Source organism: Lethenteron reissneri, chromosome 57 (genome assembly GCF_015708825.2).
Source record: "Lethenteron reissneri isolate LAM-NWPU_2019-01 chromosome 57, ASM1570882v1, whole genome shotgun sequence".
In the NCBI taxonomy this organism is placed as follows: domain Eukaryota; kingdom Metazoa; phylum Chordata; class Hyperoartia; order Petromyzontiformes; family Petromyzontidae; genus Lethenteron; species Lethenteron reissneri.
This window is the reverse complement of record NC_083835.1, coordinates 2,228,077-2,242,513: the sequence shown is the minus strand read 5'-3', so window position 1 is coordinate 2,242,513 and position 14,437 is coordinate 2,228,077. Positions and strand designations below refer to the sequence as shown.

Below are 14,437 nucleotides of genomic sequence, written 5' to 3'. Positions count from 1 at the left end.
AGCAGTTAGTGCGCTGCCAACACCAGTGATGATTATCTGAACCAGTCATGGGCCTCCCCAAGGTCGACTAAGCCTCAAATTAATACCTGGTGCGGTGTTTAAACATCGTCACTGGGGAGAAAAAGGCGGCCGGGCGTGGTGCTGACCACCCACCCCCTCGTGTGCCGTTTCGGCCTTCATAGGTGTTACTCGCTCACAGCACTTGCCCCAACAGTTTGTTCAGGCTACACTGGGGAGGGAGGTGGGGGGATGAGAAGCCCTCCTGCCCGGTGTGGTGAGTGCATTGGGACGAGGATGGTACCCGGACCATGTTGGTGGGCTGTCCAGGGGGCGCATCTGCGTGTGCTGCGCTTGCTGCCCGTGCTGCCCGTGCTGGTTGCCCATCAGCACTGCGCCAGCCATGGCAGCGTTGCGCTGGGGAGTGCCCAGCAACTGCAGGGGAGGAGAGAGAGAGAGAACGAGAGGGGAGAAGTGCCGCACAGCAACGGACAGGCGGATGTCAGCCGTCGGCTCTCAGTCGTGCCATCGGACTCAGATGCCGGACGTGTGGCGATCGAGTCAGGTTGACCTTGTTTAGCCAGGTGACCAGGGGGATATTCCCCAAACGCAATATTAACCCGGGTCATCTAAACGACGGTTCACCCGATTCTCATGACAGCGATGCGCGTGTGGAGGTGTTCGTGAGAATTGGTACGCCAGAATTTGCACGAATTATATGCGAATTATGGGAGAATGTTACATATGCTGACGTTAGCCTATTAGCAACGTGACGTGCGGAGTGGAAAAACCCACTCTTGTTCCCTACCTCTACAATGCCACATCCATGCTCCCCACATTCCCTAACTCGCACTGACCAGCGTGGCGGTGTACGGTCAATAACCCCTTCAACCAGCACGGTGCAGGAAGGCGCTCATCCAGCAGTGGATAGACACAACGTGTTGCACATAATTGGTTCACGCGACCCAAGTAAGCCCCGAGAAGCACTACAGCCGATGACAGTGTAAAGAAAATAATTGCTTCTTGAACTAAACCGCGACGAACGAATCGCGAAGTAGGCGAATCGGAACTTCACATATATACTGGGGACATTGTGCAAATCGAAACCGTGCACGATGTCGCACTGGTCCGAGTGAGCGCGGGGCACCTTTCACGCGACTTCTGATAGCGGAGCGCAGTTTGAACGTTTTCGTGCGCGGAGCGAGAAAGGCTTCCACAGATGACGTGGAGTAGCCACGGAGGAACACCGCTCGGGTATGGCCAGTTCTATGTCATGGGGACGGATGAACAGATCTCGGGACGGTGCTCCAAGGGGCACGAAGCTTCTCCGTGGCCCGAGGTTGAAAGCAGCGCGAATAAATGTGGTGGTTGATCGTGAGAGATGGCAGTTCTCGTTTTTGTGGCACCTGTTCCAGCCGGTGGACATTCGACGTTCTCACGTCACTCCGCTCGTTGTTGTTAGCGTCGCTCATCTGCCCTCAGCTGTTGCTGGAGGGCAACTGCCCCCCAACTGCCCAGTAGTGTCCTTCACGAGCCTCCTCCACAATAGGCTGATCTTAACTCCGATGGTACTAGTCATGGGCAAGTGCGCTCAGTTCCACATCCTCCAGGTGTTACAATGGGCGTCATGCCCATTGTGCACGCGCACCATGCGTCGCTTATTCAAACATGCTTCCCTGTTCACGCAAATGCGACCAACCGCCAGCGCGTTTCAACATTCCGAGGCCTTAAGCACAGTGAGTTTGCGCTCTTAGTCAGCGCTACGCTTGGCACCCACATCTCCCCCCCCCCACCCGGTCCGTCCCACGTGTGGCGCCAGCATTCGTTGGGGTCCGGCGCAACGCCACCTCCGCCGTTAGTGACAAGGTCCCACAAAGCCAGCGCTCATCCGTGGACAGCAGCCCTCTGTGTTTGCATGTCCAAGAATCTTTCCCACTCAGACTGCAAGCCAGGGTTTTTCATAGAGAGCTGTGTTACTCTGAGAAGTTAATAATAGGTATTTTTTCCAGCCTGCCTTCTTACGTACATGGCTATATACATTTCACAAAGTAATTAAAAGAAAGACACATATTTCACTCATATTGCAGTGTGGCAGTCAAGCAGTGATTAGCAGCACACTGCACGATGGATCTAGTAAGAAGAGTTCGATCCCTGGCCACGTCAAACATCGGCAGAGACCTCACACCGACCCACAATGCCCAGCGATGTCAGCGTACCTGCTGTGCAGTTGCGACGTCTCTATTGAGATACACACGGAACGCACAAAAACGGCCACACACACACAAATGCATTTTCCCTGTATAAAACGATAGTGGGTTGCACCATTGCTGTGCTGCTATCTTTTGGAGCTCTATGCAGAGGAAATCTTCACTATCCACTAGAGGGCAATAGAGAGCAATAAAGGCCACCATGGGGTAATCTTTTGTATGTACAGTAGATGATAATTGGTTTGTAACCCTTTCATCTGGCAACAAAACTGACACCTTTTTTACGAGGAGTCATGTTTGCATAGACCACAATACCTGCAGTCATAATGCAAACAAAAAACACAACTCTGATAATGTATGCACTGTCCTTGAAGTTGATTGGTCCTAAAAAAGTTGTCAGTTTTGTGGCCAGATAAAAGGTTAAAAAACCAATTATCATATTTTTTACTGGCAAATGAGGTACCAATGGTGTACAGTAGATGTTAACTACCTCGCCTGGTTTGCAGGAGCTCGTGGGTTCGATCCCGACCATGACGGCTGTATATTTGGAGTGTGCATGTGCTCCCCGTAGTCACATTTATAATCAACGTCCATTCAGAGTATTTGGCTGCTAAAGATTTCCACATGATGACAAGCGACATTGTTGAGCTATCAATTGTGGCCAGGTCACATCTGAAAAGAACTATATAGCTCAGTGAGCCTTACCTGGTAAAATAAATAAAATAGTTTAGTACGTTGAACTTCTTTCGCACTGTACATAGCCAAGCACTTAACAAGTTGTCAAAATGACACACACCTTACACACACACATTTAGTCAATCCACGACTGGATAAATACCTCCCCACGCTGCATTGGTCATCGGGGGTTGTTTGATCATACTCAACATTGGTTCAGATATTACTCGGCACCGATGATAGCCTGGTCCAGAAGTAGAACTCGGGATAAATAAACACCTGAAAAGGGGACCCCCCCCTTTGATGTGCAGCACCACTCCCAGCCATTAATAAGCAACATTGATCGTTGAGTTTGATTTGAATAAAAATAGCATCGAATTTAGATTGAATTGACGGGTTTGCCAGCTTGTTTCGACACATGACCTCAACCACGGAACAAGTACAGGAGCAATCATTCCGCTAATGTGCACAAAAATAAGGTTTTGTACAGCTTTGTAAAAAAAAAACTAAAAGTATTTTTAACCGATGCCAGGGGACAGCAGTCATCCATAAACACCCACCTCCCTTAAGAGAAAAACTTTGCCCAGTAAGCATCCAACCCAGGCTGCACAAGCATGTTTGAGTGATTGTAATTGTAAGGCTCCCATATCAAGGTACGTTATTAAAACATATTTAAAACTTTTTACATCTTCTGCCCGAGTTTCACGTTACCCATTCTTGAGCGTCCCTGCTTGGGCTGTTTGGAAGATTCCATTGTAAGGAGTGTTTGACATGTGGGAGTACTCTGGAGACAGCCCATTCATAGCAGGGGGTGACGCTCAAAGCTTCACACAGATAGATTGAACAATCCAAATAAAGGTTATGTTTTTGCTTAGGTCGCGTAAATTTAAATGTGCCATCAACCTGCCACCACCCGACACAGCCAATTAGTAAGCTGTCACGTAAACGAAGTGTCCCAATTAGTTCCATCAGCACACTGGTGTGTTGGAGAGTAAACCCACAACATTTACAATTCGAGTACAACGTTTCGCTGGCGATTACAACCAGCTTCACCAGGCGATTTGCAAGATTTGTGAAGAAGTCTTCCTGTTTCGGCCTTATTTATCTAACCCCAAAAAACCCCGTTGATGATGGACAACATTGGTCGCGAAAGCCTACGTATGAAACAGATTCAACAAGACATACTTCCCTGTTGCCATCTCATGGCTGACTGGCAGCGCGCTAGAGAAACGGTTTAATTACGGGAATCAAACCCCAAGGATGCCAAGGGTGCTGGCTTGGTGCTCTAGCCACGGTGCCACCTCCACTGCACACCCATTATTTTATCAAGCAAGCCGGGAACGTTATCAGAAAACCATTGCACAGTCATAAAAAGTGAATTTGCAAGCGTTGCTCAAATACAAGGCCGACTTCCTTTGGGTTGATAAAGTAATGTCGAGTAACCCCGATGACCTGTACGGTGTGGGGGAGGGCCTGGTTATGCCAGGCTTGATCCAGCAGTGGACTGGCAATATCAATGTACACACAAACACGAAATATCTGCCAACATCACCATCATCGTCGTCGTCAACCTTCTACTCCGATTAGCACGGTTGGCTACATACGGCGCGAAAAAAGTTCAACATAGATACATAAAAGATCCCTGTACGCGATTCCGCTCACGTCTCGGGAAATGAGTAGAACGACAGAGACACGTGTGTGTAAGGGGAACGCAGAGGGCTGCTGAAGCCGTGAGGTTTTGCTGAACGTGCAAGTGCTTACCGCCGACAGAGCAGCTGGCCCCAGTGCCATAACCGACTGAGAGGAAACCGTTGTAATTGTGGGCATTTGCCAAGTGCCGAATGAACGGATGTTTGTAACCGGCGAAACCTCCGCATTTACTTGTCGATTTCGAAATGAACCGCGTACACATCTTGCGAGTTGTCTGCCGACTTTCTGATGGTCGCTTAATGTTGCACTGCACGACTCTTTAGCACTTCCGAGAAACGTTATCACAGATCCTGTACATGGTCCCTCTCATTTGCCTACATTTTCCGTCGCAATATTTTCGTTTGTTTCTGCACGTATCCACACGCACTTGTGAAAAATACTTTACGGATACGTTCCATACTTGCTCTCGAAAGCAGCCCAGCATTGCGTCTGCGTGTTGTGTGTGTGCGTGTGTTGTGGGGAGCGGTAGTGTAGCTGCGCTACGAACCCAGCGACTCGAGTTTGATTCCTGCTAACGGCCAACAACAGTGACGATTATCTGAACCGACCCTGGGCCTCCCCTAGGTCGACTAAGCCTCAAATGAGGACCTGGTGAGGTGTGTAAAATCGCTGCAGAGACAAAGGCGTTCAGGCAGTGGTGCTGGCCACCCACCCCCTCGTGCACCATGCCGGCCTTCATAGGTGCTCGCTAACAGCACTTGCCCCAATAGTCTGTTAGGGCTATATGGTGGGGGGGATCTTTGTGTATTGTATGCATGTGTGTTGAACTGTGGTGAATGTTTAACCCTTCCGTTGGCAGCCCTTTGAAATTCTTCGATTGCCATATGGCATTGTGCGTCAATGGGCAGGCGTGTCCACGCTGCTTTTGAGGCATTTCTGTTTGCCAAAAAGCTTCCATTGAGTTGAGAAATGAACCGATGGCTTTTTATAAAGTTACATTCGACACTTAAGCACAGCAATGATTACAAAGAAGTAATTATTGCTGTGCTGGTTGTTAAATTCTGTCTGGACGTCCTTCAGAGAGTTACATTTGACACTTAAGCACAGCAATAATTACAAAGAAGTAATAATCGCTGTGCTGGTTGTTAAATTAGTCTGGACGTCCTTCAGAGACGGAGAGGAGAGAGTGGTTGAATTTTTACAACTTTGCTACATTCCCATTTATGTCAAAATGGAGAAGTGAAATCTTTTGTTAAATCGAGGAGAGTGCAACGACTTTTTAAAGTTTCCACCATCACGCCCAGCTCGCCGCCGTCCAAAAACACTTTTATAGTTTTGGTCTCTCGATTATGGTCTACAGCTCATCGTCTACACAAAACATGTTGTGGTACACGCATGTCCACCGGTTCTCCTGTGGCAGCATACTTCAAAAGCTGTGACCTTCCACCCTAATCTCCTGCATTGATCACGCACGTTTCACATACATACTTTGCAACCGGGGGAAACGCCCGCCCCCCACAATGTTTTAACTACCACGATTGCTTTGGCTCGGCCAACACTTCTGCCTTTCCATAGTTTATCCGTGGCAATCACGAGATGGGTTTTTCGTGCCGCTCAAAGCCACGCGTTGGCTGGCCCAAACCACAAAATGCGAGCATCATTAAGGAGCCAATGAAAAGGGCCTCTACAGCAAAGTAGGCCTCTTCATTTTTGCCAAAGTGGACGTCTTAAGTTTCATCGCATTCTTTGTATAGAGCGAACGTGCGACGTGCACGCATGTAAGCTCGTGTGCAAACAAACCCACGCACACGCGGCGCAGCACACCAACACCGACTCCCTCACAACCTGCAGCGTGGTTACCGTCGCTATGCAACACGGGCCATTCAAACACTGGGAACAGCAGGAAAAGCGGATTAACACCAAAACAGGGCCCACACTGTACTCGTGACACTCCGTTAAAGATGGGCGGAAAAATCAACGGGAACCACCAATTACAACCATAATATTCGCCGATCGTGATCAATCCCCTTGCCCCACTCTCCCCCCAAGCAATCGCCATGGTCCAGTAATGTAACGATCCATCCAGCTCCTGCATACGAGCTATTTAATCACCGCTCCGTCTCCACGGTGGGCATCCTCGCGGGCGTGACCCTTCCTTTGGCTGTCCCTCCACCACCAGTCTCACCCATTCACCGTCATCTCCACCGAGTGACGCGTTGACCTACCCAAGCCCGGCCTCTACTTTCCTTAACAGTCAACGAGAAGTCATCTCCACTAACCTTTCCGACATCAGGATCCACATTCGGGTTAATTTACAACCACTCACCCGAGGTGGTGTGGAGAGGGAGAGGCTACGCTACTGGGGAATGTTGTTATCCGCAGAAATAACTCCGGGCTTCTATTTTCACAGTGAAGTGAAGGTACTGGGATCACCACACACACGACAAAAAAAAAAGTGCAAGTCTCCGTCCGTGCCCTGGCGTTCAGTACGAGGTCTCGGTGGTGCCGAGCGGCGGGGTAGCTGTCGAGTGTGCAGGCGGTGCAACTGCACCGAGGCCCACGGGCCGTAGGGACCCAGGCGTTCAGCTACGACGAGGGGGTGAAGATGTAATAGTGCCCCCCCCCTCCGCCATTGTATTTCTTGCACCACTGCCCATACCAGTCATGCTATGTTACCGACACCTGGTACAGCAGTGTACTCGAAGGTTATCAGCCACCCTTAAAATCCCATTTCACAGCAATGCATTTTCGCTTACGTTCAAGCCTTCCATAAACCTGTCGTGATATCTGTACCAATCAATCCTGGTCCTTTCCTTGACCAACCGGCGCTGACCGGTGTGGCGAGATACGGTCAAACAAACCCCCATTGCCGACGTGCCGTGGGAAATTCTCACCCAGCAGACACTTGATAAAGGACCGTCAAGTACTTTTTTTTCCTTTGTTATTGAACAAATTTACTCCTGCCATCAACTCTAACGCCGCCAAAGAGAACGTCCCCTAGGAGCAACGAGACAGACCATCTCGTGAGCTGGTGCCACGTGGCTTGCTACAGCGCAGGACCATAATAGACGGCAACAGCTTGGGGAGCGGCCTCCGCCAGCATCGGATTGATCACGGCTAACGATGACGACAATGCAACTTGACATGCACGTCCATTCCTCTCCATTGACCGTGCGCAGGTGACATTTCAACACATTCACACGAAGCCCAGCATGCACCACCGCGCGTTCGCACTGCCGGCGGGACGTTCTCCCGCGCCTCCTGCGAAAGCGGTATGCCTCCGTGCGAGCTAGAGTGGCGGACTCGGGAAGAATCTATGGGCTGTCACTCAGCTGGATGCGGACACGGACTATTTATTTGTTGGCCTCGTGCGAACTCGGCGAGATTGTCGCAAACACAAACACCTGCGGCGTTCTTACGCAAAGCCCACCCGGGGCAAGGCGCCGATGGCGTCGAGCTAACGACAACCATCGCAGACAAACGCATTCCACATTCACCACCAGTGCCAAAGCTTACTGCAGCGTGCAGCCACTTTACAACGGCAGTGCCAAACAATACAAACAATCGATCGATACCTCGGTTTGAAACCAGGTGGGAACAGGTGCAGACTAAAGGTCTCTCTGGCAAGGGAGACCAGGGTAACATAAAGTAAAGTAGTATAAAGCACGGACAAAGTGATAAAAACAAATGAAACAAACACCAGATATAAGAAAATGATAGCGATAAAATTAAGTGAAACTCATATCACAATGTGATTAGATCTTGGGAGGGCTCTCGGCCTGTGATGAATCGTTCCCTCGCGATTCAATTAATTAAATGTCACGATTTGGGGCAGTGATTTCATAAAAATATTCATTTATTACACAACAGGTTGTGGCAGCCGAAATGATGATTCACAACTCATTTTTGGGTTAGGCCATGCAATTATCCGGCCAAGTTTCTGTCGTGAGACCTTAATTTTTATATCAATTCTCAAGTTTAATATGTAGGCTTTCGCAACCAATATCATCCATAATACCGGTGTTTACGGTTAGATCGCGTACATATATAAAAGTGTCATAAAACATTAACAAATATGGCTGTATCCTGAAGCTAGTTGTAAATACTGGTGAAACGTCGTACTCAGATTGTAAGTGTTGTGGCTTTGCACTCCAACACACCGGTGTGCTGTACTAGTAACGAATTGGCATGTTCTGTTTATGGGACAAACCTTACGAATTGGCTATGTTGGGTGGTGGCGGGTTTAACGACACATATTTACGAGATCTAACCAAAAAAACCTGTATTATGAACAACTCTTAACTAATTATTGGTTCTTTCGGTAAAGTCACGTAAAAGGGAAATAATAAAATAATATTAAACAATAAAAATTCTCACGACGTTTCAACTGCAACACAAGCAACCATCAGTCACGAAAGCTTTAAATCTAAATTCTTAACTTAGTTTAGCAATCGGATACGCGGCATTTCGCATGACACTGCGTCAAGCACCTTCAGGACAGGACTCAGGAAGTCACAACGTCACCTGACCTGCTTTTTTAAACAGGTGTCATCACATCACTGGAACAACCAATCAGTTTAAACAAGACACTAATAATTAAAAACGAATTCATGTTTCCTAATTGTTGTCTAATTTATCTGGGCCAATGATTTACAACATACGCATTATCCATGATTATAGGAGGCTGTAGCAGGCTCGTTTTTGTGGTTGTAGCACCTGCAGGGGTCACAAGACCAAATTACACACCCCAAGCAGAAATCGACAAGAACAGATTCTTAAGACTCACAATTTGAAGCCATTTACACGAGCAAAACCATAATAATCCATTCAATACACACACTGACGCATCGCTATACGTGCCTTCTCATACAGTCACCCACTGTCTGCTTTCAATTAACCCTCAAAATGTAATTTGCGAGTCGAATTATTGTGTTTTTGCAATTGTGGTGTTTGTGTGTCCGTTTTATTGGAAGCAACAGTGGACGATGCTGAACATGCAGGGTTCCCATTAGTTGTTCAAGTACAACACCAATAACAATGTCAACACTGGTGAGTAACTGTTTGTCACTCAATTCCCAATGTCTTGTCTCTTCTCACAATTCAAGTTCCTAGAATCAACCCACCCGCGCCTGCAACATGGCTTCATCCCAGAGGTCGCAATCGGGTACCCGATACCCGTACCCTACCCGATACCCGGCTACCCGTACCCGGCCGGGTACGGGTACCCCCGTTTGCGACCCTGGCGCGGCCGGGTACGGGTACGGGTAAGGAATCAAAACCTGTTTGCGACCTCTGGCGGGAAGGCAGCAAGCCAGGCACGGATCTGGCGCTACCAATAATTGCCCATTCTCTGCGGTCCTCTGTATATTAAAGATGTTCTGAGCCAACCGATGGGTGTTTATGCATGTGGGAGAACCAGAGCACAAAACAACCCATTTGTGAACGTACACAAATCGGAAATTATCACTTCCCACACGCATGGATTTATGTTGCAGCCTCACGTCTGTTCTCTACTATCGCCCCCTCGGTGTGGAACTCTCCCAAGACCTTTGCACAACCGCAACATAAAATGCACTCCGAATTTCAAGAAACATCTAAAGGCCTCTCTATCTGTGTTGGGTCAGGCTTTCGAGCAGCCCTGAGCTTGGCTTAGCGCCTCCAGTTATAAATGTCATCATCATTATTATCCTGAGGGCAAAAAATATTTTAAAGATAAAATGTTACATCCGTGGCACTGCTTATTACTGCCGTGGTGGCTGGGTAACATTTTCCCAAGCTTCTTTCCAAAAAAACCTGGCCTGCGACATCGACCCTCCTATCTACACCTGCGTCAGGTTACAAATTGCCAGGCAAACGCAGCTGCGGATCATTCCCACCTGCCGAGCAAGGGCCCTTTTGTGACGCAATAATTAAGGGAGGAAAACCGAGCTTTTCATGTTCATCGTTTTTATCGCCGCCCAGAGCCCAAAAGCGAGAAAACATACTGCGTCAACAACACCGGCTGAACGACGCAGCTATTTACGGGGCCTCTTTACGACGACGGCTGCACGCGGCGAGTTTTTGCAAGAGACACATTACACTGGGGACATTTGCTTGCGGAGCACGGAGGCCCACTGATCAAACAGCATCTCACCTGGCTTTCGCTAAACAACCACAATCAATAGACAAGCAACAGCTAACAAGGAGCTGTTTGTACAACAGCTCTAATCGCTTTGGCGACAAACACCGACACTCTTTAATTTCCTAAGATGCTCGCGGTGATGAATGATGTTTGCGGGGCCTTTTCCTAGTGGTAGGCCTCGTGTGACCGCGGGGCCAACTGCATGTAGAACTTCTTTCGCACCGTACGTAGCCGACCGTGCTACTAATCTCAAGTGTGGGGGAAGGACAGCAAACTAAACACAAAAAGCAGTTCCAAAATACCCAATGAAATGAAGCGACGGGCTCGTGTTCAACGGGCAGGCCCGTACGATTCCCTAGGACTGCCCTTACAAGTCACATGAGCGGCGCACACTCACCATCTGCTGGGGCACGTTCACGTTGGACGGGGCGAGCGTCTTGGGCAGGATGTGCTTGCCGGGCGAGCCCAGGCTCCCAACGGGAAGCGTGACCACAGAGACGGTGCCTGCGCCACGGCAACACGGGACGGGGGGGGGTTGCCACCCTTCAATATACGGATCCAACCACGATTCAAATTTCGACTTGACGAGCAGAAAACAAGCTCAAGGTGATCGGCCCCAGTGGCTCAGAAGTCGAGGGCAGGGCCTGGGATCGCTGAGATCCTGGATTTTAAATCGAGGCTTTGAGCAGCTGGTGATTAAAACCGATTTCCCAAGTCTCAGCCTAGTCACAAATCGGCCGTGCGAAAAAAAACTCATCGCGTTAAATTTGGCTCAATACTTAATCTTCCTAAGCTGCAGCTATAAGATGAAAAAATATCCAGAGGCTTTTTGGTTTAGATCGCGTAAATATAAATGTGTCGTTAAACCTGCCACTACCCGACAAGCCAATTAAGGTTTGTCACGTAAACAATTCATTACTCGTACAGCACACCGATGTGTTGGAGAGTAAACCTACAACATTTACAATCGGAGAACGACGTTTACGTGACAAACCTTACTAATTGGCTTTGACGATTGGTGGCGAGTTTAATAACACGTATATATTGACATGATCTAAACCAAAAAAAACCCTCTATTATTCATATTGGTCGCAAACGCCTATGCATTAAAAACTGACAAAATATCGGTCCGACTATCACAGGAGAAGAACAGTCATTCACGCTTGAATTTTAAGCAGAGGACATGCCTGTGACGACAGCACTACAAGATGATCGTACCAGGAACTGAACCTAAGAAAAGATGGTTCATGACCGAGCACACACCGACTGCTAGGCCGGCCCTACGATAGGTGCCAATACATTTCCCAATTTTTTTTATTTTTGTCTTGGGTACAAGTTGAAAATACCAACTTCCAGAATTTCACTGAAAACTGTGGGCCATAACGCAGTTCTACTCGGACGCAGACGAGACAGCACGACATGACTGACCCATGAAGGGATCGGCGTCACATTCATGAATATTGCCGTTGTGTTCGAGATGGCATGACGATTGAAAAAAAAAGATCAAATAACTTACTTTTGGATGGGCTGAAGTTTTCCAAAAAGCCCCTTAACTCTCCGTTCTTGTCAAAATATCCGACCTGCAGAGCGAATACACGAGTCAGCGACACGGGCCACCTTTGCAATTTCAACGCAGTTCACACATCAGTGAATGGAAAAAATAATGTGTCCAGTACACACACAAAAAATTATAACATTAACATGTAGTGCACGTTATGTAAAAAACTACGAAAATTCCAAGATACACATTTGAAAACTATCACTATGTCATGAATACATGCAACATAACCTACATTGAAAGCACATGTAAAAAAATAACCAGAACTTTCTAACAATTTACAGTCAATCCACTGCTGTACAAAGGTCGTCGTACTGCTGTGTCAGTTACGAGGCTTGTTTGACCATACTTCACCATCCTGGTCGGCGCAGATTTGTGAAGGGGGAAAAAGCCCAGGACCGGTTCAGATATTACTTCGCCACTGATGCAAGTCATAGCCAGGAACAGAACTCGGGTCAATGGACCCAGAGCACAGTAATACCAACCACTGTTCCACTGCTCCAACCAAAGCTTTTATGTAAACTGTACAACAGGTTTTAGTTGTAAAGTTACACTTGTCCACAATAATGGTCCATTTTGAAAATTCTCAAGGCAACTTCGTGGTCCCTGCCATGATTAAGCACCGGGCTCTCTCTGTAGTTCTTGCAATGTGTGCGCACGTACATCTTTGGCCATGATGTCACCGGGGTTATGCCAGTAAGGACCAGTTCAGCGTTCAACTCCGGCTCCCGTTCAAAGCGATAATCTGCAATGGGAATGCAGACAACTACATGTCAGTACTTACACCTCCGAACAGAAGACGCAATCCGACGTTCAACATTTCACATCATTTACGGCAGTTTCTCGCTGTTAGAAGCGTATCCATTAACGCCAAGACGCATTTCACGTTTATTAGTTTAACCGGGTAGGACCTCAGAAGTGAGCAGAATCAGTTTTAATGGCAAGACTGACCTGGGTGACCCAAATAACAAAAACAATAAAATAAAGTAAAGCAACGAAGCCAACAGAAAATAAGATGGGGGCGGGGGGGAGCAAACTTTCACTCAATTAAACACATGACAAATGTTGAGGCTTCTTATTTTTAAGTAAACATTAGGCGACGACCTCATGCAGAGACCTTTCCAAACGTTTATCCCGATATTGTAAAGACCCAATTCACGCACGCTCGGTCATAAAACAAGCTCGACGCTAGCGAGCGCGGTCTGGCGGCTGGGAAAACGAGAGGCACTACTCACGGCCACCCGTTGTTGGCATGCTGCATACGCGACTGCCGGCCACGCATTACGTGAATGTACGGGATGTACCATGGAGATGATCTAGAGGTGGGGGGTGGTTAGAATGTAGTGGTTTAATCCAATTATGTTAAACGCAGGGGATATTAAAACCCCAGCTTCCAACGCAGTGCCCCCAACGTCCTCGCTGTTAAGACCAATCAGGGGAGTTGAATGGACGGATTTTAACAGTAATGTTCTAGGATTTAAATGGATCTGAATCCAGAATTGGACCTGATAAAGATCTGGAACTATTTTAGTATCCAAAAGAACTAATTGTGGAAGACCATGGGTCATATCTCGGAAAATAATGTTGCATAGAATTGACAAAAATTAGATGTCAAGCCTAGAGGTATCACGCATGCCACATTTCCACTATAAAAAGGAAGTGGCAGGCAGTGCTGGGTCAAACTAGATTCGAAGCTTTTGTGACTGCAGGAATTACTCTTTGGTTCTTTCAGTAAAGTCACGTAGAAAATAAAATAATAATAGAATACGACGTTTCGGCTGCAACACAAGCAGCCATTATCAGGTAAGAATGAATAATAAAACACAGACACGAAAACAACATCGGCAGTCACACATGCAGAGACACACCGAGCGAGACACACTGTGTTTTATCATTCATTCTTACCCGATGATGGCTGCTTGCGTCGCAACCGAAACGTCGTATTCTATTATCATTTGATTTAAAATTTCTACGTGACTTTACCGAAAGAACCAAAGAGCAGTGCTGGGTCATTGAATCAAACCGACCAAGGTCACACTTTCTCCACAAACCATGGGCCTCCCAACTCACCCACTCGTACAACAGCGGCCTAGTGCCCGACCTCATAAGGGAGGACGGTTGCCGAGCAGGACTAAGGTTAACGTGACCGTGGATGAGGCCATACCGTGTTTATTTGAACTACAGCCTAATAACCATGCACTGCCTGGAAGGGTTAAGGCTGGTAAAACA

The 14,437-nt window shown here is 47.7% G+C and overlaps 1 protein-coding gene across 6 annotated transcripts in view; it reads right to left on the bottom strand.

Annotated features, from left to right (window-relative positions):
• LOC133357334 (transcription factor Dp-1-like) overlaps window positions 1-14,437 on the bottom strand; it is a 42,733-nt gene that overhangs the window by 23,577 nt on the left and 4,719 nt on the right. For 2 of the 6 annotated variants that reach the window (XM_061575229.1, XM_061575231.1), the window contains exons 2-5: window positions 12,872-12,953; window positions 12,167-12,230; window positions 11,048-11,154; window positions 302-432 (exon numbers count right to left, since the gene is read on the bottom strand). In XM_061575229.1, coding sequence (XP_061431213.1) covers window positions 302-432; window positions 11,048-11,154; window positions 12,167-12,230; window positions 12,872-12,883 — 314 coding nt within the window. In that variant the 5' untranslated portion in view covers window positions 12,884-12,953. Of the gene's footprint in view, window positions 1-301; window positions 433-11,047; window positions 11,155-12,166; window positions 12,231-12,871; window positions 12,954-13,159; window positions 13,181-13,325; window positions 13,345-13,443; window positions 13,465-14,437 lie in introns of those variants that run through there. The other 4 variants (XM_061575232.1, XM_061575233.1, XM_061575230.1 and 1 more) reach the window with 4 other exon arrangements.